At 35.9% G+C, this 23,474-nt stretch overlaps 1 protein-coding gene across 9 annotated transcripts in view; it reads left to right on the forward strand.

Annotated features, from left to right (window-relative positions):
* Positions 1-23,474, forward strand: part of ARHGAP42 (Rho GTPase activating protein 42) — a 280,896-nt gene that overhangs the window by 224,034 nt on the left and 33,388 nt on the right. For all 9 annotated transcript variants that reach the window (XM_072726273.1, XM_072726275.1, XM_072726272.1 and 6 more), the window contains 4 exons: positions 16,088-16,150; positions 17,077-17,151; positions 17,859-17,943; positions 18,519-18,577. In XM_072726273.1, the coding sequence (XP_072582374.1) occupies positions 16,088-16,150; positions 17,077-17,151; positions 17,859-17,943; positions 18,519-18,577 (282 nt within the window). The remainder of the gene's footprint in view (positions 1-16,087; positions 16,151-17,076; positions 17,152-17,858; positions 17,944-18,518; positions 18,578-23,474) is intronic.

Genomic DNA, 23,474 nt, shown 5'->3' on the forward strand with positions numbered 1-23,474 from the left:
TTTTGTCACCTTTTACCTTTAGGATATTTTCTTTTTTATGTACTCTGTGTGATCAGATTATTTGACATTTAAAAATTAGTTTGTGTATTTTTTTGTAAGGTTATGTGTATATCTTCTAAAGCAATTTCAAGCTTTATTTAAGTCAATTGATTTTGTCTTATGATGTCTAAATTTATTTTTAAAATAGGCTTAATTGTAACCCTGATTTTTAAATTGCTAACAAAATGCAACTTAGAATGGAGTAAAGATAAAAACTAGGAAGGTGCTCCTTTGAAAGTCATAGATATTGAGTATATGAAAAAGTCTATTATTTTAACTGAATGAAATGCTCTCTAGTAATTAATTTCAGAGATTATCAAAAGAAAAAATATGATATAAAATACTCTTAATGTTTAAGACTTAAAAAACTATTTCCAGTTTTTATTCTTGGATATATTTATTCCAAATCAAGGAAAGTGATTAGTATAAAATATGTATCTAATCTCAAAATATTAACAAACAGGTAAGTACCAAATGTTCATTCTAAACAATTACCTAAAGAACAATATGTTGAATATTTTGCATTTGTGTACAGTTTGAAATGTGTTTTCTAATACTGGTTTCATCTTTCATATATAGTATAAAGATAGTTCTTTCAACTTCAAATGAACCTACTCAAAGATGAATTCTTAGAAAACAATTGAAACTATATATGGTATTGAATTAGGCTTTAAATGGGAACATGGTGATGTCAGTGAAAATATATTTGATCTTTAACGCACTTCTGGGAATAGAGTTTCTATCATAACTAGGAAATTTGAATAAGAAAGTTACCACATGTAGTCATACTGTAATGGAGGGGGAATATGATTGTTTGTGCCTTAAAGACTCTTCCAGAAATCCGCTTTCCGGTAGCCACTTGACACATAACTGTGCCACCATTTGTAATTATAAAATGGTGTGTTTTTCAGAAAAATAGCTATCCTAGAATCCATGTGTGTAGTCACTTCTCACATTTTTCCTTTTGATACAGTGTTTTAGTATCCTACTTAGTTCTCTGAGTAACTTGTGACCGAACAGAACTCTTGTCCCCTTCTTCTTAGTACTCAATATAGGCCTTCCATGAGGTATGTGTGCTCAGCACACATTTGCTCTTATTGTTGTTCTTAGTGCCAGTAGGCTTTTATTTCTCAAGGGGAGATTTTGATCATAGAACAGAATATTATGTTTGCTTTATTAATATGTAGTGCTTAAAGTTATAGATCTTAACCTTAGTTTTAAGATTTATTTTTATTATTTTATCTTAAGCTATATTTTTTCTTTCAGCCTATTTTCATGTACAGATCTTATTTTATATATGTGTCCCAAGTTTTTTAAATGTCATTTTCACTTTATGTTTTTTCATAAACTTGGTAGAATTTCCCCATTTTTACATTTAATTAATGAAGCTTTTTTTTTTTTTTTTTTTTAGACGTATCAAGATATAACTACAAATCTAGTAAATCTTATTCTCCCAAATGCTGTACCCTAATAAGACGAGTTCCTGATTCTGGCTAATATAATCTTTCTAAACCCAGTGGTATCTTCTGTAATCTAGTAAATTGGCTTATAAATGCTGACATTAGTATCTTTTTAAGCATTCTAAACATTTTAAATAAATTAGAAGTAAAATTGTGTAGTGATTTCAAAAAGTCTTACTATGTGGGCATAAAGTCAGCTTATCCAAATTCCACTTATTTCTGATTGTTTTTCCACATTCTTGGAAACTCAAATCTGTTTACCCAAGGAGAATCACAGCTCTATTGAAAAGATAAGATTATGCATAGCATGGGCCATCAATAAAAAGAAACTCTAACTAATGGAGGCACAGGATTGAATGTACTTTCCAAAAATAAGCTCCCTAAAGCAGTGGGGTGGACATTTTGGTGTTGCCAATTTATATGAGTAAGGTTTTCTAAATATTCCTCAATCTAACATTTACTGAAGTCCTTTTCATTACCTGTCTCAGACTAGTCGATGGGCTTTCCAGGTCCTCAGAATTTAATATTTTTGCATGTAATTTTAAACGTTTTATTACATCAAAGCCTAAAATGTATTAGTGGGGGAAGCCTGGGTGGCTCAGTGGTTTAGCGCCTGCCCTCAGCCCAGGGCATGATCTTGGAGACCTGGGATCAAGTCCCATGTCGGGCTCCCTGCATGGAGCCTACTTTTCTCTCTGCATGTGTCTCTGACTCTCTCTCTGTCTCTCATGAATAAATAAAATCTTTAAAAAAATAAAAAATAAAATAAAATAAAATATGTTAGTGGAACTTTGAATCTCTTGCTTGACTGTAATCCTACCTCTTATCTCTTTTATCATGTCTTATCAACATAACACTATTTTACTAGTGATTTAATGACTTATAGAATGAACTTAACAGTATTCTAGACTCAAGCATATGGTTCACCTGAGAACAGCATCATGTTTTCTGCCTAGTGACATGTCTGAAATTTTATTTGTTTCAATTCAAAATTATATTCCAGTGATGGCAAAGTTTAGACCTCTTTTTTAAGTCTTGAGTTAATCATATAAGCTCATCATGTTAGGAGTGCAGAACAGCTTTTATCTTTATGTTCATCCCTTCTACCATTTTCCTACATATCATTGTGGTTTCTTTAGATCTCTGTGTTCCTTTTTGACATTTGAGTCCTCTCAAAAGTGGAATCAATTTCTTCTGTAACTTCTCTCTCAATTGGTATTTGAAACCAGTATTAGTCTTGATTCATTTGCCACTTTGGGAAGGGCATCTTTATAGCCTTGGCAATTCAGGTGGATTCTGTTTATCTGGCTGTTCTTTGGAAACTCAGTTTTGCATAGGATGTGTTTGCATTTTTGAACTGATGAAGCTAATAATGAAGCATAGGATGGTAAAATATAAAACTCAGGTAAAAATTTGTTTTGACTGTCAACCATTAAAAGTGCTCATAATATTTGTGCTTTCACTAAAGAGCCTAAGAGTAATAAAAACTATCTAGCATCCTAAAATAAGGCAATACTCTGAATATGCAGAGAATATATGCCATGAAATGAAGAGTAAAATTATTCTGTGACTGTAGTTCTGAAATTATCTTTATAAACCTAACATGAAAAAGTCTCAGTACTTTGTGGTTACTTTACTGTTTTCAGAGTATAGATGCTGCAAATGAGATTAGCATGAAATTCAATAAAGAAGGAAAGTTTGACACTTCTTAATGAAAAAAAGCACTAAGTACAAAAACTAAAGAATTAGTTGACAAATGCTTTTCTGGTTGTAAAATATGCTTGCTAGAGTATTCTTTTCTTGAAATTTTAAGACTTTGGAAATTCATTCATTTTAAGAATAACAATATCTACCATCAATATTAAATAAATATTATTCAGGTAAGAGTAGAACTAAACTATTTCTCAAGCTGTACCTTTAGAGATATTTTGCTAAAGAATAACATATCAATAGTGCTCCATAATTGGGCCCATCTTAAAGAAAAAAGTTTTTTTTTTGTTTATTAAGTTTTTTATTTTAATCCTAGTATAGTTCATATACAGTGTTATATTAGCTTCAGGTATACAATATAGTGATTCAACAGTTCTATACAATACTCAGTGCTCATTATGGTAAGTGTCTCCTTAATCCCCATTACCTATTTTACCCATTCCCCCCAGCTCCCTTCTGGTAATCAGCAGTTTGCTCTCTGGTAGTTAAGACTTTCTTGATTTGACTTTCTTTATTTCCTCTGTTTGTTTTTTTTTTCCTAAATTCCACATATGAGTGAAATCATATGGTATTTGTCTTTCTCTATTTTGCTTAGCATTATACTCTCTAGTTCTATCCATATCATTGCAAATGGCAAGATTTCATTGTTTTTTTATGTCTGAGTTATTACTTCCATCATATATATGTATATCTCACATCTTTATTCTTTCATCTACTGATGGACACTTGGGCTGCTTCTATAACTTGGTTATTGTAAATAATGCTGTAGTAAATATAGGGTACATGTATCCCTTTGAATTAGTGTTTTTATATTTTTTCAGTAAATATCCAGTAGTGTGATTACTGGATTGTAGGGTAGTTGTATTTTTTTTTCTTTTTGGGGGGGGAGGGTGGCTACTTATATATATATTTTTTAATATTAATTCCAGTTTAGTTAACATACACTGTTATAGTGGCTTCGAGTGTATAATATAGTGATTCAATAAATCCAGTAAATCCATACATCATCCAGGGCTCATTACCACAAGTGCACTCTTCATCCAGTGCTCATTACCACAAGTGCACTCTTAATAGCTGTCACCTGTTTCACGGATTCCCCCTCTCAAGTGTCTTCTGGTAACCTTTAGTTTGTTCTCTATAGTTAAGAGTCTGTTTCTTGGTTTCTCTCTTTCTCTCACTTTTTCCCTTTGCTACTTTGTTTTGTTTCTTAGATTCCGCAAATGAATTCAATCATATGATATTTGTCTTTCTCTGACTGACTGATTTCACTTAGCATTATACTCTCTAATTCCATCCAAGTCATTAAAAATGTCAGGATCTCATTCTCTCTTATGATTTAGCAGTATTCCATTGTGTATATGTACCACTACTTCTTTATCTATTCATCTATCGATGGACACTTGGGCTACAGTAGCCATAGTTTGGCTACTGTAAATAATGCTCCAATAATCATGAGGGCGGGTGCATGTATCCTTTCGAATGAATGTTTTTGTATTTTTTTTGGGGGGGGGGGGTAAATGTTCAGTAGTGCAATTCCTGGATGATAGGGTAGTTCTATTTTTAATTATCTGAGGAACCTCCATACCATCTTCCACAGTGGCTGCACCAGTTTGCATTCCCACCAACAGTGCACAAGAGTTCCTTTTTCTCCACATCCTCGCCAACAGGTGTTGTTTCTCGTATTTTCGATGTTAGCCATTCTGACAGGGATGAGGCAATATCTCATTGTGGTTTTGATTTGCATCTCCCTGATGATGAGTGCTGTGGAGTATCTTTTCATGTGTCTGTTGGCCACCTGTATGACTTCTTTGAAGGTATGTCTGTCCATGTCTTCCGCCTATTTTTTAATTGGATTATTTGGTTTTTTGGGTGTTGAGTTGCATCAGTTCTTATATATTTTGGATACTAACCCTTTATCAGATATGTCATTAGCAGATATCACCTCCCATTCAGTAGGTTGCCTTTTAGTTTTGTCGGCTATTGTCTTTTGCACTGCAGTAACTTTTTATTTTGATGTAGTCCTAGTAGTTTATTTTTACTTTTATTTCCCTTGCCTCAGAAGACATATCCAAAAAAATGTTGTTACAGCCGATGTTGGTAGTAGCACAGGTAGTAGCTCTCCTCTAGGATTTTTGTGGTTTCAACCTCACATTTAGGTTCTTAATCAATTTTGAGTTTATTTGTGTGTATGGTGTAAGGAAGTGGTCCAGTTTGATTCTTTAGTATGTTGCTATCCAGTTTTCCCAACACCATTTGTTGAGGAGACATTTTCCCATTGCATGTTCTTCCCTCCTTTTTCAAATAGTAATTGACCGTATAGTTATGGGTTTATTTCTCGGCTTTCTGTTCTGTTCTCTGACCTATGTGTCTGTTTTTGAGTCAGTACCACGCTGTTTGAAACAGATTATCTTTTGTGACATACCTTTTGTGTCCCAAAACCTCCCTCTTGGGACTAGTTGTTAACAGGGACAGAGGTAGTTCTCATTTTTCCTAAGTTTGCTTATTCTGGCATTCTTTGTTGGTGCCCTGAGCCTCGTCCCCACTCAAACATGTTTTGTGTAGCGGTTTTCCAGCTGGTCCTTCTACCCTAGGTTGGAGGAAGTGAGAATTGAGAAAGAAAAGACACTATATTCTCATTCTCTCATACAGTTCAGTTCAACAGTATTCCATCCTATACCTACTTTATTCCAGGAATTGTAAATGGAAAAAAAAAGAAGTCCTTTCAAATGATATTTTTGCTAATGAAAGTCATGATTTTCCCACATCATCAGAATCACTCAGCCTTCAGTTGTCATGTACGTGTCCACATGTCCTCATGACTGGACCAGAAGATACTTTGAAAATTTTCCCCAAATTCTTAATTTTTGCTCAGTTTCTTCTGTGACTTTCCTCTTGTGTGCTTGGGGGAAAATATTCTTCCCATCAATAAAGTAAAGAAAAATTAAGCTCATTCTTCTTATCGTAGACAATTGCCATCTGTCACGAATTTTTTTGAGCCTCATACTGCTTTTTAGATAGTTTAATTCTGAAAGTTCTCAGACGTCCCTATATTACACCCTCCTCCCCCTTACCACATCCTTCACCATGCCTATGATCAAATAATTTTGTTTCCATCTTCAGACCTAGGAAGAGGAGTTTAGCTCAAGTGCTTTTCATGGGCAGAGCAAGAAGAAGGAATAGCTTGGAGCAGGGCTGTAGAGAGTTAACTAACTGTTCATCCTTTAGGGAAAAGAGAAATGGTCCTGAGTATCACAAACAGCGATAAATGCACTCATTTCTTTTTTCTGTTTCTTTCAAGCCATGGATAGTATAATATTACTTATCTGTGATAAGCAGCCTTTTAATCTGAAATGACAGATTAGAAAAGTGAATTACAAATTAAAAACAAGTGTTGCTTTGTCTTGTCAACCCTGAGAAGGTACTGTTAGGCCAAGTAGATTACATCTGTGAGGACATACTGGGTTTTTAATTACTAGGAAATTGAAGGTACAAAGACTTTTGCTTTGTTAGCTGTATAGAGGACTGGTTGTTTGAATTCTCTTGAGATTAATAGCTATTATGCTGTTAAACTGCCTTGTGGAAACTTTATTTGGATTTCAATAAAAGCTTTAGCCCTGAATAGTTTCCAGAGGAAAAAATAATGTTTACACTTAACTTTTGACTGAATATATAAAGTTCTTTAAGTTATCTTATTTTACCGCCTGAAAGCCAAGTACAGGGTTTTAATTCGTAGGAATTTGGTTGCAGTTGTATTCTGCCTATCTGGCCCTTTCTTTAGCAGGGAGACATGGGGCTGAGTGGGGCATGTGGGGAGGAGATGACAAAAGTTTGCTTATGCTAGATAAGCCCTAACCCTTCTAGAAGCAGGGGTACTTGCACAACCCACTTACAAACCAATAACTAGGAAACCATTAATCAATAAACACGTATTGGCTGCCTGCTCTGAACCAGGCATTGAGCTCTGATTAAGTAATCTGTATTTCTCATGTGTAGGATGGGTATGATCTACTCTACTTTTGAAGCAGGAGTACCTTGACCTCTACTAAAGAAGAGTTATGATAAATTATGATAAATTATCAGCCTTTAATGAAAGATGTGACTTGTTTTTGTAAGGGCCCTTTCCACTTATTATTTTGGTGGAACACTAAGTTTTAAAAAAAAGCTATAAAGAGCTATTTTTGTTAATTTCTCATTAGCACTGACATCAAATGTAGTAACCTCTTCATGGTTTGGGGAAGTTGCTTGTTTTCCATTACAGAAGGAGTTTTCCCCAGCGTCCTTCAGAAACACCCCTCCTTGCGACTGCCTCCTATACCTGACACTGGGAGACAAAGCATGTGGTAGCCTGTTTAATCCATGTTGCCCTCTTCTCCCCAGACCTCAGCAGAATTGGCAGAATCATATTGACTCTTAGTGTCTGCTGGATGATGGCATTTGTCACTTCCATTCATATTTCATTGGCTAGTGTCTATCATATGGCCAGGCCTGTCTTTAAGGGAGCTGAGAGATGTGATTATCCTGTAGGAAGGGACAACCCATGTGAATGAGCAGTAATCCTAGCCTATTGCAGTCTCTTCAGTTCCAGTGAGAAGATATGTTTGTCCATTGTGATTTACTGAAATATGATCAAAGTATACAGACACTTTGTACTATGTGACTTATCTTTTCAGTGGCCAGACAAGTTACAGGGCCTGAGTTATACCGATTTACATTTGTTTCAAGAAATAGATTATTGCTCTGGCTCCAAATATCTAAAAAGTAACATATTATGCTTTTTTGAAAAATAACCCTCTAGGCAGACAGTTTCTCAAGCCCCACTGACTTTAGTCATGCCTAGTGGTGCCTTGTTCATGTAATTTATATATGCAGATATTTATATTTTCCACCAGCTGCTGCTGCTGATGATGATGATGGTCACCAGCACTTCTGTGGCAGTTACTATATTGCAAACACTATCCTAGGAGCTTTGCAGATGTTAACGTATTTCATTTGTGAACCGTCCTGTGAAGAAGATATTTCTATTATTCTTACTGTATAGAAAAGGAAACTGAGGCACAGAGATTAAAACTATGCCCAGTAAGATAACAAGTAAGTGAGAAAGTAACTGCTGTCTCTTAAATCTGGTTAGAACTAATAACTGAATGTGGCACCTGGGTGGTTCAGTTGGTTGAGCATTCGACCCCTAATTTCAGCTCAGGTCATGATCTCTGGGTCCTGGGGTCTCCTGCCCATAACACATCAGGCTCTGTGCTCAGCAGGGAGTCTGCTTGAGGATTTCTCCTTCTGCTTCTGCCCCTACTCCCACTTGTATGCTCTCTCTCTCTCTCTCTAAAATAATTCTTTATTCAAAAAAAGAACTAATAACTGACTTATTTTATCATTTCTTCTGTTTTTCTTCATATAGCAGTGATGTATGGATAGGAGCACAAGTAGAAAGAAAGTAGCATTCAATTAGGTTTGTTCCATTGTTTGATGTTTTCCAGTGCTTCCCATGGCTTTGTCTTCATTTTACTACAACACTTTAACATATGTGTTATCATTTCTCTCATTTTATAAATGAAAGAACCAGAGTTCACAAACATCAATATACATAGCAGTAAATACTAGAGCTGAGATGCAACCCCATATTCATTGTGGCTGCTATCTCTGCACTGAGCACCTTCTCTATACTCTTTCAGGCGATTCTAAAGGGTGTTCAGAGGAAACAAAATAAAAATGCATGATTATTTTCTGCCAGCAGAGTATATTCTTCCGTGATATTGATTAATAGTGTCTTATTTACTCACGTCCTATGAAAAGAGCTAAAGAGCTTGACAGGATCATGGGACACATCAGTATCAGCATCCAGTGGCAACCATGGAGTGACGTGATATTCACACTGAATGTCTATAAGATTTTACTCATTGTGGAGCCTGTGATACTGGTTTATTAGAATAGACTAGGGTAATGCTGCCAAATATCCCTTTATACCATCAGTATAGCCTGACTATTGCATGTTCTTCTCCAAGTGGATACTTAAATGAATTCTGTTTACATCTGCAATCAATTGATGGGTCAATCGATAGATATAGATACATGTAGATAACATGGTTGACTTCATCATTTTGCCAAGGACAAGTTTTATTGACTTTTTTTAATAAATGATTTTCTTTTTCTTAATCTTTATTGAAAAGTTGAACAATGTGACCTCAAGAACCAAACAAATATCTGGAAATTACAGTTAAAATTGATGAATAAAATGCTAGTGTCTCCCTTTTACCTAAAGCTATATTTTTTAGCTCAGTTTTTGTTGTTGAAGATAATTGATTCCTTACCTTTCCATTTACCTGTTTTCTTACGTTCAATAAATATTTTAGGATACCAGAATGTATAATATTATGATTGGCCTTTGGGTTATTGGGAGCAAAAAATCCCTATTTGCTGTCTAAAAGAAGCTTTACTGTCATGTAGGTAATATACTCTAATGTTTGTATAATGACTATTCATTCTTGTATTGTTGAGTTTACCCAAAGCATTCCTGAATTCTGTTCACTTGATGTAGGGCTCTGGGACACAGAAATAAATGATCTGTTCTTATGGGTAACATTATGTATCTTAAAATGGACATTTTAAATGTTTCAGTCTATTAAATTTTTTTTTTTAAAGTTCAAAAGAACTGGGGCACCTGGGTGATTCAATCAGTTAAGCGTCTGCCTTTGGCTCAGGTCATGATCCTAGGGTCCTGGTGTCGAGCCCCACATCGGGCTCCCTACCCAGCTGGGTGCCTTGTTTTCCCTCTTTCTCTATGCCTGCTGCTCCCCCTGCTTGTGCTCTCTCTCTCTCCCTCTCTCCCTCTCTCTCTGTCTCAAATAAATAAATAAATAAAGTTTTAAAGAACTGTATTTTAAAAAAATTGGTAACTTTTGAAGTCCAGTGAATAAAAATGACAATTTCTACCTTCTGTATTCTTTCTTACTTGCAATTTGCATAGATCTTCCTAAAGTTTTTTCCCCAGGAAAATAGAAACAGTCATACCCTCGAATATTGCATGTTAAGAAATTGGGTCATACTATCCTGTTGGTTACTTTTTTTCTTTAATCTAATATCACATAATAAGTCTCTTCTTAGTTCACTACTTCTACTTTTTTGGACCATAGATTTCTCAAACCTGGAAGGTATCAGTGGTTTTCTATGTCTAGGATTTCCTAAAAATTTTTTGTGTATTGTTAGAACAATTTTTTGATACATATTTTTATCTCTGAATTGGTGTTGAATTACGTGAATGTTTAGTCCTCCATCTTTTTTATTTTTATTTTTTATCTTTTCATTTTATTATTACGTATTAAATTTTAATTCTAGTGTAGTTAACATCCAGTGTTATATTAGTGTCAGATATACAATACAGTGATTCAACAGCTCCATATTTACTCAGTGCTCATCAAGATAAGTGTACTCTTAATCCCCATCACCTATTTCCCCCATCTTCCCACCCATCCTCCCTTCAGTAGCCATCAATTTGCTCTCTGTAGTGAACAGTCAGTTTCTTGGTTTACTCTCTTTCATTTCTTTTACCTTTGCTCCTTTATTTCACTTCTTTTTATTTATTTTATTTTATTTAAATTTTTAAATTATTTTTAATTGGAGTTCAGTATGCCAACATATAGCATATCATCCAGTGCCCCTCCCGTCAAGTGCCCCCCTCAGTGCCTGTCACCCATTAACCCCCACCCCCCGCCCTCCTCCCTTTCTACTACCCTTTGTTCGTTTCCCAGAGTTAGGTGTCTCTCATGCTGTGTCACCTTCCCTGATATTTCCCACTCATTTTCTCTCCTTTCCCCTTTATTCCCTTTCACTATTTTTTATATTTCCCAAATGTATGAGACCATATAATGTTTGTCCTTCTCTGATTGACTTGCTTCACTCAGCATAATACCCTCCAGTTCCATCCATATTGAAGCAAATGGTGGGTATTTGTCATTTCTAATGGCTGAGGAATATTCCATTGTATACACAGACCACATCTTCTTTATCCATTCATCTTTCGATGGACACTGAGGCTCCTTCCACAGTTTGGCTATTGTGGACATTGCTGCTATAAACACTGGGGTGCAGGTGTCCCGGGGTTTCACTGCATCTGTATCTTTGGGGTAAATCCCCAGCAGTGCAATTGCTGGGTCATAGGGCAGGTCTATTTTTAACTCTTTCAGGAACCTCCACACAGTTTTCCAGAGTGGCTGTACCAGTTCACATTCCCACCAACAGTGCAAGTAGCATGTTCCTTAACCTCCATCTATTTGTGCTCTTTCCAGATTTTTTTCTTTTGGTTGATCTTTTATTTCATAGCATTGTGGTCAGAAAAGATGCCTGGTATGACTTCGATCTCTTTGAGTTTGTTGAGGTTTGTTTTGTGGCCTAATAAATGATGTATTCTGAAATGCATCCCATGTGTACTTGAAAAGAATGTCTATTCTGCTATTTTAGGATGGAATGTTCTGAATGTGTGGGAAATCCATCTAGTCTAGTGTGTCATGCAAAGCCATTGTTTTCTTATTGATTTTCTGTTAATGTGATCTGTCCATTGATATAAGTAGGGTATTAAAATCCTCTATTATTAATGTATCACTATCAATTAGTTCCTTTATGTTTGTTATTAACTGTTTTATGTATTTGGGTGCTCCTATGTTAGGTGTATAAATATTTAGAATTGTTATATCCTCATTGGATTGTTCTTTTTATTATCAGTGTCATTATTCTCTTGTTACAGTCTTTGTTTTAAAGTCTAATTCATCTGATATACATATAGCTATTCTGGTTTTGTTCTGACATCCTTCTGCATGTTAGATATTCTGCATGATGAAGATTTCTCTAAACCCTCACTTTCAATCTGCATGTATCTTTAATTCTGAAAGGAATATCATATAGGCAGCATACAGATTGGCTTATTTATTTACACATTCCATCACCCTATATCTTTTGATTGGAGCATTTTTTCATTTACTTTCAAGGTAATTACTGATAGATATGTATTTATTGCCGTTTTGTTACTTTTTTGTGGTCATCTGTTAGTTTTCTTTTTTCTCTTGCTCTCTTTAACAGTTTGATGACTACTATAGTGTTAAACCTGGATTCCTTTCTGTTTTTTCTTGTATATCTGGTACCATGTTTTGATTTGAGGTTCCATTAGGTTTGTGTAGAACATCTCTTCTGCATATGTCTATATTCAGTTGATGGTTGCTTAAATTAGAACCCATTCTTTCCTCTTACCCTTTCCCCTATATTTCAGGTATATGGTATCCGATCTCACATCCTATTATTTTCTGAATTCTTCCACTGATTTTTATAGAAAGACTTATTTGTGTGTGTGTGTGTGTGTGTGTGTGTGTGTCTCCTACTTTTCATACTCTCTTATTTACGGTCTTTCCTTTCCACTCCAAGTGTTTCCTTAATGTTTCTTGTAGAGCTGGTTTAGTGGTCATGAATTACTTCAACTCTTGTTTGTCTGAGAAACTGTCTCTCCCATTCTGAATGATAATATTACTAAATCAACCATTTTTGGCTGATATTATTTCCTGTTAGCACTTTGAATATGTCATGCCACCTTCTTTTGACCTCTAAAGTTTCTGCTGAAAAATCCACTCACAGCCTTGTGACAGTTCCCTTATATGTAACTATCTTCTTTTCTCTTGCTCTTAAAATTCTTTATCACTACTTTTTGCCATTTTAATTACTATGTGTCTTGACGTTGACTTCCTTGGGTTGATTTTGGGGGGGATCTCTGCCTCCTGGATCTGGATATCTATTTTCTTTTCCAGATTTGGAAATTTTTAGCTATTATTTCTTCACATAAATTTTCTGACCCCTTTTATTTTTATTCTGGAATCCTTTAATGCAAATGTTATTACATTTGATGAAGTCACTGAGTTCCCTGAGTCTGTTGTCATTTTGTATAATTATTTTTCTTTCAAGTTGCTCATTCATTCCTCTGCTTCCTCTAGCCTACTGTTCATTCCATCTTGTGAATTTTTAATTTTATTTATTTTTTTCTTCATTTCTGATTTGTTCTTTTTTATCTCTTTGTTAAGGGCCTCATTTATATTCTCCATTCTTTTCTCAAGTGCAGTGAGTGTCTTTATGACATTACTTTAAATTCTCTGTCAGGAAATACCCACCATTTACATGGTTGGAACTGGAGGGTATTATACTGAGTGAAATAAGTCAATCAGAGAAGGACAAATATTATATGGTCTCATTCATTTGGGGAATATAAAAAATAGTGAAAGGGAATAAAGGAGAAAGGAGAAAAAATGAATGGGAAATATCAGAAAGGGAGACAGACCATGAGAGACTCCTAACTCTGGGAAACAAACAAGAGGTGGTGGAAAGGGAGGTGGGTGGGGGGTGGGGGTGACTGGGTGAAGGGCACTGAGTGAGGGGGGCACTTGATGGGATGAGCACTGGGTGATACGCTATATGTTGGCAAATTGAACTCCAATAAAAAATAAATAAACAAAAAAAATCTGTCAGGCATATTATTTTTATGCATTTCTCTTAGGTCTCTTACTGTCGTTTTTGCATTGTTTTTTCCATTTGGGATATATTCCTCTGTCTCCCCATTTTGCCTAATTCTTGTGTCTGTTTTTCTATGTCAGGGAAGTGAGCTATGTCTCCCGTTCTTTAATGTAGTGGCCTTATGAAGAAGAGGTCCTGCAGTGCCCTGTGGTGCAGTTTTCCCTGTTCCCTTAGAACCTGATGCCACAAGTGGTGTCTCCTATGTGTGTTACATGTACTCTGCTGTTTTGTTCTGGTTCCTTTTCCCCTCAGTCCAGTTGTCTGCAGAGGCTCTTTTTGCTTATTGTCTGCAGTGTTTTTTCCCTGGCTGGGGTGTGGTATGCAGTTTTAACAGAGTATGCTCTGCTTATGAAATGAAACCCATAATTTCCAGTACCCAGCCTTGCGAGTGGTTGTGCAGTTTTAACAAGGTGCTCTGCAAACTTCCACAGGGCCTACAGCCATTACTGCCAAAACTACAGTCTTGCAAAATGCATGGGTGGGAAGATGCAGTGTCTTTGCACTGAATTTCTGAGAGGGGCAGCCTGCAGTGCTGGGGCTGATGTTAGCATGAGTGGAAAGGGTGGATGTGCCAAAGCACTGGGGTGTGGGACTTGGTATAAACAAATCAAGTGGTGAATTTCCTGCTGGTGTCTGCAGGTGATCATGTGTATATGCTAAGGGATGGGGGGTGGGGGCAGGGGCACCTGCCAGCTCCTTTGTTCTTGGAGTTTTCCTTTGGACATGCTCTGAGATGATTAAATAACTTACTGTATACCTCAGGTGTTTTTCAAGGGTAGACCCTGTATCTGGAGGGTAGATACACACATAGTCCCTTTAAGGGACGTCTTCCTATTGCCCTCAGGGCTCTTCCAAAACGGAGCCCGCTGATTTTTAAGATTCCAGGTTTTAAGTCCCTCTTATTTGTAAGAAGTCCATAAATTCAGCTCCTCTTGGGATGCCTGAGTGGCTCAACAGTTGAGCATCCGCCTTTGGCTCAGAGCGTGATCCTAGAGTCCTGGGATCAAGTCCCACATCAGGCTCCCTGCATGGAGCTTGCTTCTCCCTTTGCTTATGTCTCTGCCTCTGTCTCTGCATCTCTCATGACTAAATAAATAAAATATTTTTAAAAAATAAACTCCTCTTGCTCTCAATGCCAAATGTTATGAGGATTCATCTCTTTTCATGCAAGCTTCCTGGTGTGTGAATCTGTTTCTCATCCTTCTCCGTGCCTGCCTGTGGCTCCCTCTTGACCACAGATGGCCACTCTGTTTTGCTCCCCACTATGTCCCCACCCTTTGTATCCTCTTCAATATGGACTATTCTCTGCCTTTAGTTATGGAGTTTGTTTTCCCAGTCTTCATTTTCTGAGTTTTTACACTGTTATGAGTGTTATCCAGTTGTGTCCATGAGATGAGGTGAGTTTAGGGTCTTCTTACTCCACCATCTTCCAACTTCTTTCTAATCCACTATCTTTATTGGAATCCACTTTTAATTTTTTATTGATTTGGATTATTTTCATATATTATTTGAGAATATTAAGAAATACCATAGCTCCACCACATATAATGAAAATTTTCATTATAGTACCAAGAAAATATTTGAATTTTTCCTCAGGGTATTACTTGGTATTTTTAAATTAAATCCTTTTTCAAAAAAAGAAGTAATCTCATTTGATCTGGGCTCAAAACGTTAAGAAAATTAGAACAGATTTAAAATCTAGGAAAAGCAATGAAAATAAATTGGTATTTCATAATGTAGGATCTTTGGGGGATTTTTGGTGGACTATTTTGAATTCTTTGCATATAATAAAAAATGCAGTAGAAAGAATACTGGGCTAGATTCAGGAGATCTGTGTTAGAATCCTGGTTCTCAAGCGTAGAACAACGAAAATGAAGTTTTTAGCAACTCAATGAGCCATCTGAAGATTATAAAGCTTTCTCTCTACCTCATATGTTTTGAGAATTCCATGAAAAAGAACATGTGAATAGCTTTGTAATTTAGTTATTGATGCACAATAAAGGTTTTATTCTTACTACATTTGCTTCTATCATCTGGAAAAACATGAAATGAAGGATAATGCCAATTTTAGAAAAAAATGGTTGGGATGAGGGTAACATATTTACACAGATTCTTTCAATGAAGGATCTATGTTTTCGAAGGATCTATGTATTCTAAGGAAGCAAGTGTTTATAGTAACTTTAGTGGATGTGAACCTCTCTACTTCTACACCAAAATAAAAATTCAGACTCTAACTAAAACTGTGCCATTAAGTCCCAAAACAGTAGAGCCAACTAAGAGATAATGGAAATTGAGCATAAACTCTTACTGTGATTTTTCTTTTCTCTTAGTGTACTTAAATGAAGCAGGGTTCAACTTTGTAAGAAAATGCATTCAAGCTGTGGAAACAAGAGGTAAGTTGCCGGACAGGGACTATGTTACTGTAATATAGTTCATTCTTATATAGAAACCTCTCAAAAGATGAGGATGTATTTCATCATTAACAAGAAATTAACTTTAAGAACTATATACATGTATAAATTATCTATATACACAAATAACTGTAGTTTGAACTTTACCAAAAATCATACTGTATTTCTTTTTCATGATTTTTCCTAATGAAGGCTTGCTTTATTTCTTATTGATAGACTTTGTGTTGTTTATTACTGTAAGCACCTCTTTGATTTTTTTCAAGCTTTAGAGTGGTAAGATTCTGAAGGAGCTGGTCTTCTTCCTTATATTATATCCCTCAGTGATTTCAGTCATGGTCACAATTCTAACACTTTCCTCTCTCTAGTCACAATCTCTCACCTGAAGCCTATTCTAGGTGCCTATTACACTCTTTCAATTCCAGGAAAACTTGTCTAAAGCAAAACTCATATCGGGCTGTGAAATCCTGTGAACTTAGGCTCAGATTTTGGTACTGCCACTTAGAAGTTTTGAGAAATTAAGTATATTTCTTAAATTCTCTAAATCTGTTTTCTCATCTTCAAAATGAAGATGTAAGTACCTTCCAGCTCTTCAAAATGCAGGATACCATGACTGAGGAAATAGAGGGTGAGAAATACTGATTATTATTTCCTATCTTTGATGCTTTTTTGTATTCAAAAGGTGGTGAATGAACAGGGGTACTTTGCTACTTTGAAGATCTTTGAAAGACTTTTGGACACTGTTCAACGTCTGCTCTGAGAAATATATGTGTGATAGGTGATCCAGGGTAGATTTGCTGAAGTTGGATTGCTTTTAAATTCTGTACAGATATTTGCTTGAGGTATATAACATTCTGTTCTTGTGCTGCTGTGTCTCAAGCTATTCTCTTGTGATTTTTCCTTCTCATTAGGCATCACTGTTTTAGGACTCTACCGGATAGGAGGAGTAAACTCCAAAGTTCAGAAACTCATGAACACAACATTTTGTAAGTTTTGGTTGAAGCTGGCTACTTAATTTTAGTATTATAAATAATCCAAACCATAGTTTTCTTTGATAACTATACTGTTGCTTATCTTTGAATATTTTCAAGTAATATTTAAAATTAATATTGGCATTCAGTTTTTAATGTTCAGTTATAATAGATGAACATTCATAATTTGAGAGGGGTCCTTTTTATAATGCTGGACTTTTTCTCAAATATCCTTTGATTACCTAGAAATGAAATGAGATTTATGGATACTAGATTCAGATTGCCTCACTTGGAACTTTAACTCGCCACTTAAAAGTTTTGTGACCTTGGGTAACCTCTTTGTGCCTCAACCTTCTCATGCATAAAATGGGAATAATATAGTGCCTGCCTTATTGAGAAGCATAAAGACTGGATGTATTAATCCATATAAAGTACTTGGAAACATACCTGGCAGATGGTAAATACTCTTACCATCTGTGGTCTTAGCAATTAACAATAATTTGATTTGGAACACTTATTCTACAAGAAATCTTTGAGGTTTATAAAGTGTCAGAGGGAGATTTACACCACTCCACACAAACAGCAGTCCTACAGTTAAATCTGTTGGCACCCTAAGAAATAAATGTCTCTCTCTTTGACCTCTTTGACCTTTCTTTATTTATCTTCTTTATGGTGTGAGTGATATTTTGAATTGCACAGTTTAAACATTTTTACTCTTTCAGCTCCAAAATCCCCTCCTGATATTGACATTGATATTGAATTGTGGGATAATAAGACGATAACAAGTGGGCTGAAAAACTACCTCAGGTAAGGAGGGTTTAGCTCCTCCTCTGCATGTGATGACCCCTTACATCCTGGGCAGGTGCCATGTGACTCCTTGAAGCTCCTGTGTACAAGCTTCACTGCTTAGAGCAATTCCTTCACTTCAGCTGAAATAGCATAAGGTAGTAGTGTTTATGTGTAGTGTTTTGGAACTTATACTTGCTTTTTCAAATAATAAACTTAAGAGGCTGCAGTATTTTATGAATACTAATACTTGTTTCATATTAAATTTGAATGTGTTTTCATGTATTTTTTAAAGAATAAGTTGAAATTAAAAGTTTTTTGTTTTGCTTTTGTTTTTTATTTAACTGTTGTCCCCATATCTGAGAGAGATTTTGCTGTTGTGGTTCAGTAGTTCTTATAAATTGAAAGCCTCGCCTTTTAGTACAATTGTACCTAGAAGGGCCTTGGTTTCTTGAGGGACTGCCTGGAGTGGCCCTACTAGGATGTTAATTATACTTCCTAATCAGCCAGTTCTTAAAGAAGTATTGAAAGTTCAGGGGAAATAAAATAAAAATAAGAAATAAGAAGATAATGCCATTCTCATGCCTCCATTGCAGGTGCCTTGCAGAACCACTGATGACTTACAAATTACACAAAGATTTTATTGTTGCAGTGAGTAAGTACACTTACATTGGATGCATTATAATTGATGCAGGTTTATTTTGTATCACTTAGAGGTGTAAATTTAAACCAACTAGCTGAGATTTTCCTACATATTGCTTAAGAAACTGTCAGTCTGATACTTAATAGCTGAGAGTGTGGTTTGTAAACCAGTAAGAAATTGCAAATGGTTTATTAAAGACATAAACGTGAGACCTAAAGGCATAAAACTAGAAGATATAGGCAGTAGTTCTTTGACCAGAGAAACATTTTTCTAGGTATGTCTTCTCTGATAAGGGAAACAAAAAGCAAAATTAAACAATTAGGACTACACCAAAATAAAAAAGTGTGTGCTATGAAGGAAACCATCAACAAAACATAAAGGCACCCTACTGAATGGGAGAAAATATTTGCAAATGATATATCCAATAAGGGGTTAATACCCAAAATATATAAAGAACTTATGCAACTCAACACTAGAAAAAAAATTTAATTTAAAAAGAGGCAGAGGACATTTTTCCAAAACAGACATACAGATGGCTAGCAGACAACATGAAAAGACACTCAACGTCACTCATCATCAGGGAAATGCAAGTCAAAACTACAATGACGTGTCACCTCACACCTGTCAGATGACTAAAAATAATAACACAGGAAACAGCAGGTGAGGATGTGAAGAGGGGGAACCATCTTGCCTGTTGGTGAGAATTCAAACTGGTGCAGCCACTCTGGAAAACGTATGGAGGTTCCTCAAAATATTAAAAATTACCATATGATCCTGTGATTCCACTACTTTGGGTATTTACCCAAAGAAAATGAAAACACCAATTCAGAGAGATATATGCACCCTTATATTTATTGCAGCATTATTTACAGTAGCTAAGGCATGGCAACAACGAAAGTATCCATCAATAGATGAATGGAAAAATAAGATGTGGTATATATGCACAGTGGAATATTACTAAACCATAAGAAAGAATGAATCTTGACATTTGCAACAACATGGATGGACCTAAAGAGTATACTACTAATGAAATATGTCAGGGAAACACCAATACAATATGATTTCACTCATATGTGGAATTTCAGAAACCAAACAAAGAAAAAGACAAAAAAAAATACTCTTAAATACAGAGAACAAATTGGTGGTTGCCAGAGGAGAGGTGGGTAGGGGTTAGGGGAAATAAATAAAAGGAATCAAGAATATACTTACCTTGATTTAAAAAAAAATGCAGAATGAATTAGATTATTTGGCTACTTAGCAGTATTTATACCTAGAACACCTATCACCCCACTGCACTGGGTGATGAGTGTGCTAGGAGAAATTATTTTAGTTACATTTTACTCAATTGATGAATGTCAGTTACTTAAGAGAGCAACTTCTGGTTAAATAGACAAGACTACAAATATGTACAGTCAGTTATGCTACCTATTTATACTTATATGCTATATTTCTGAATCTGGAGAGAAGAGTCAGGTATTTTTGGCAGGTAACAGGTACTTCCATCAATCCCTTTTCCATATTTATTGATAATAATCACATATCTATGTCATTTATTTGGATCTATGATTGCTGTAATGGAATATGTATAGATAGACTTCATTCAAAAATTGTGGGGAGGGGCTCGATGAAAAACATATAAGCTGAAATCTGGCATTGTGATGCCCCCAGCTATGGTTTTCTTTTTTAAAATTCCCCTGGCTATTCGGGGTCTTTTCTGATTCCACACAAATCTTAAAATAATTTGTTCTAACTCTCTGAAGAAAGTCCATGGTATTTTGATAGGGATTGCATTAAACGTGTAAACTGCCCTGGGTAACATTGACATTTTTACAATATTAATTCTGCCAATCCATGAGCATGGAATATTTTTCCATCTCTTTGTGTCTTCCTCAATTTCTTTCAGAAGTGTTCTATAGTTTTTAGGGTATAGATCTTTTACCTCTTTGGTTAGGTTTATTCCTAGGTATCTTATGCTTTTGGGTGCAATTGTAAATGGGATTGACTCCTTAATTTCTCTTTCTTCAGTCTCATTGTTAGTGTATAGAAATGCCACTGATTTCTGGGCATTGATTTTGTATCCTGCCACGCTACCAAATCACTGTATGAGTTCTAGCAATCTTGGGGTGGAGGCTTTTGGGTTTTCTATGTAGAGTATCATGTCATCAGCGAAGAGGGAGAGTTTGACTTCTTCTTTGCCAATTTGAATGCCTTTAATGTCTTTTTGTTGTCTGATTGCTGAGGCGAGGACTTCCAGTACTATGTTGAACAGCAGTGGTGAGAGTGGACATCCCTGTCTTGTTCCTGATCTTAGGGGAAAGGCTCCCAGTGCTTCCCCATTGAGAATCATATTTGCTGTGGGCTTTTCGTAAATTGCTTTTAAGAAGTCAATTGGAGAAGGACAAACAGTGTATGTTCTCATTCATTTGGGGAATATGAATAATAGTGAAAGGGAATATAAAGGAAGGGAAAAGAAATGTTGGGAAATATCAGGAAGGGAGACAGAACATAAAGACTCCTAACTCGGGGAAATGAACTAGGGGTGGTGGAAGGGGAGGAGGGCGGGTGTTGGAGGGGAATGGGTGACGGGCACTGAGGTGGACACTTGACGGGATGAGCACTGGGTGTTTTTCTGTATGTTGGTAAATTGAACACCAATAGAAATTAATTAAAAAAAAACATATAAGCTGAGAAATTAGAGATATGTACTTTTAAAATATTGACACCAAAATGCTGGGTTGCTGTCTGAGCCCATCACAACAGTTTGTAACAATTAGGAATTAGCATTTCTTCATTGTTAAGACGAACGAGGTGTGACTGCACCAAGTATTTTTCACAGTCTGAAGAAAGAAAGCAGTTGTATTAATTTATTACTGCACATTGTAATGCCACAGGAAATGTCTGCTGATAAGTGTCAGATAACATTGAATGACCTTGGTTTTCAATCCGGCATACATGACTGACCACATGATCTCATAAACCCCTATACCACTTAACTTTCTTCTGAAAGCTCTCTACTCTAGATTCTCTTCATCAAACTCTATCCTTATTAGATTAACAAAACCTTAAAAAAATGTATAATCTGACCTCTCATTTTATTGACTGGGTCCCAGACTGGGCATGTCACTTTGTCAAAGGACACTAACGAGTTAATGGCAAAATCAGGGCTAGAAGCCATTTTTTTTTCAAAATACTAATATTTTTTTTAATAATAAATTTATTTTTTATTGGTGTTCAATTTACCAACATACAGAATTACACCCAGTGCTCATCCCATCAAGTGCCCCCCCTAAGTGCCTGCCACCCAGTCACCCCACCCCCCACCCTTGTCCCCTTCCACCACCCCTAGTTCGTTTCCCAGAGTTAGGAGTCTCTCATGTTCTGTCTCCCTTACTGATATTTCCTACCCATTTCTTCTCCCTTCCCTTATATCCCCTTTCACTATTATTTATATTCCCCAAATGAATGAGACCATATAATGTTTGTCCTTCTCCGATTGACTTATTTCACTCAGCATAATACCCTCCAGTTCCATCCACATTGAAGCAAATGGTGGGTATTTGTCGTTTCTAATGGCTGAGTAATATTCCATTGTATACATGAAACACATCTTCTTTATCCACTCATTTTTCGATGGACACCGAGGCTCCTTCCACAGTTTGGCTATTGTAGAAGCCTTTCTTTTTTTTTTTTTTTTTTTTTCTCTTAACCTAGAACTCTTTCTTGCCAAAATTTTGTGTTATAACATATGGCATTTGAACCACTTAGCTGAGTAGCTAAATGAGCTGCTTGTTTTAATAGAAACATTTGTTTGTAAGATATTTTTCTCTACTTCCGTAGCAAATAATAATCATACTATTCACTACCATAATGATTAAAATCTATTCTTATCTATAAGAATTCATCTTTTGTCTGAGGCAAGTGCCAGATAATAAAATTAGGTTTTATTTGGAAATTCAGCTCTATAAAAAGGGGAAGTTATTCAGAAAGTACAAGGAGTCTTACAGAATTCCTTGACAAAGTATGAATCAGGCCTTCCACAGGCCTGCAGCTAGGAACTGCAAAATGGAGAATTGATGTTTCTCCCCCCAGCCTTTTAAGAGGTTCTCTCCTTTCTGTTCTTTGCTGAGTGTCTACCTCATTTGTATCTCCCTTTCCAGTCAGATTTTCTTGGCTTTGGAGCACATTTGGTCATATCAACGCTTATCTTACACAATATGTCTTTTCACATATCTAAGCAGACAAATCAGAGTTCTGGTGTCTCCACTCTAATCCCTGGGATTAGACCTTGTGTATGACCCAGCTTGAGCCAGGCCCTTTCCTAACCTCATGTTGAGTACTTTAAAGAGAAAGGGCTTGGCAAGGTGGGTAGTCACCCTAGAATTTGTTTATTGTAGTTAAGAGCATGTTAATAGGTTCTTCATTCTGAAATGTCAGATGTTTCTCTAGCAGGTTTTGCAGCATGTTGGCTTTTACCTGACAGACTAGACTTGCTTTAAACGGTTTCCTTTTTAGATTTGCCATTGTCAACATGGGCTTAAAATCTATTAGGCCTCTGCATAGTAATCCTGACACCTCAGAAAAGTAGTTCACATTTGAATTACTTTGTCTTTAAATCTATAAAATTTGGAAAGGAAGGCCTTTTTCCTTTGTCTGATGGAGTCACTAGGAAGTTTCTGTGTGATTAAGTATACTATATTGCCTGACACATGAGGCTATCTGTAACAATTTCTGTGATGACTCACATTGCTAAAGTTTTGATTCTGTCCTTGTGTAGCAAAACCAAAGCAGATGATGAGTTATGGTTGTATGGAAGTTCAGTGGCTATGAGCACAAGTTTGAAGTAGATAGAACTGGGTTAGTTTGGCTTCCTTACTTAACTAACTTCATGACCATGGTCAAGTTATTCAAC

Source organism: Vulpes vulpes, chromosome 11 (genome assembly GCF_048418805.1).
Source record: "Vulpes vulpes isolate BD-2025 chromosome 11, VulVul3, whole genome shotgun sequence".
In the NCBI taxonomy this organism is placed as follows: Eukaryota; Metazoa; Chordata; class Mammalia; order Carnivora; family Canidae; genus Vulpes; species Vulpes vulpes.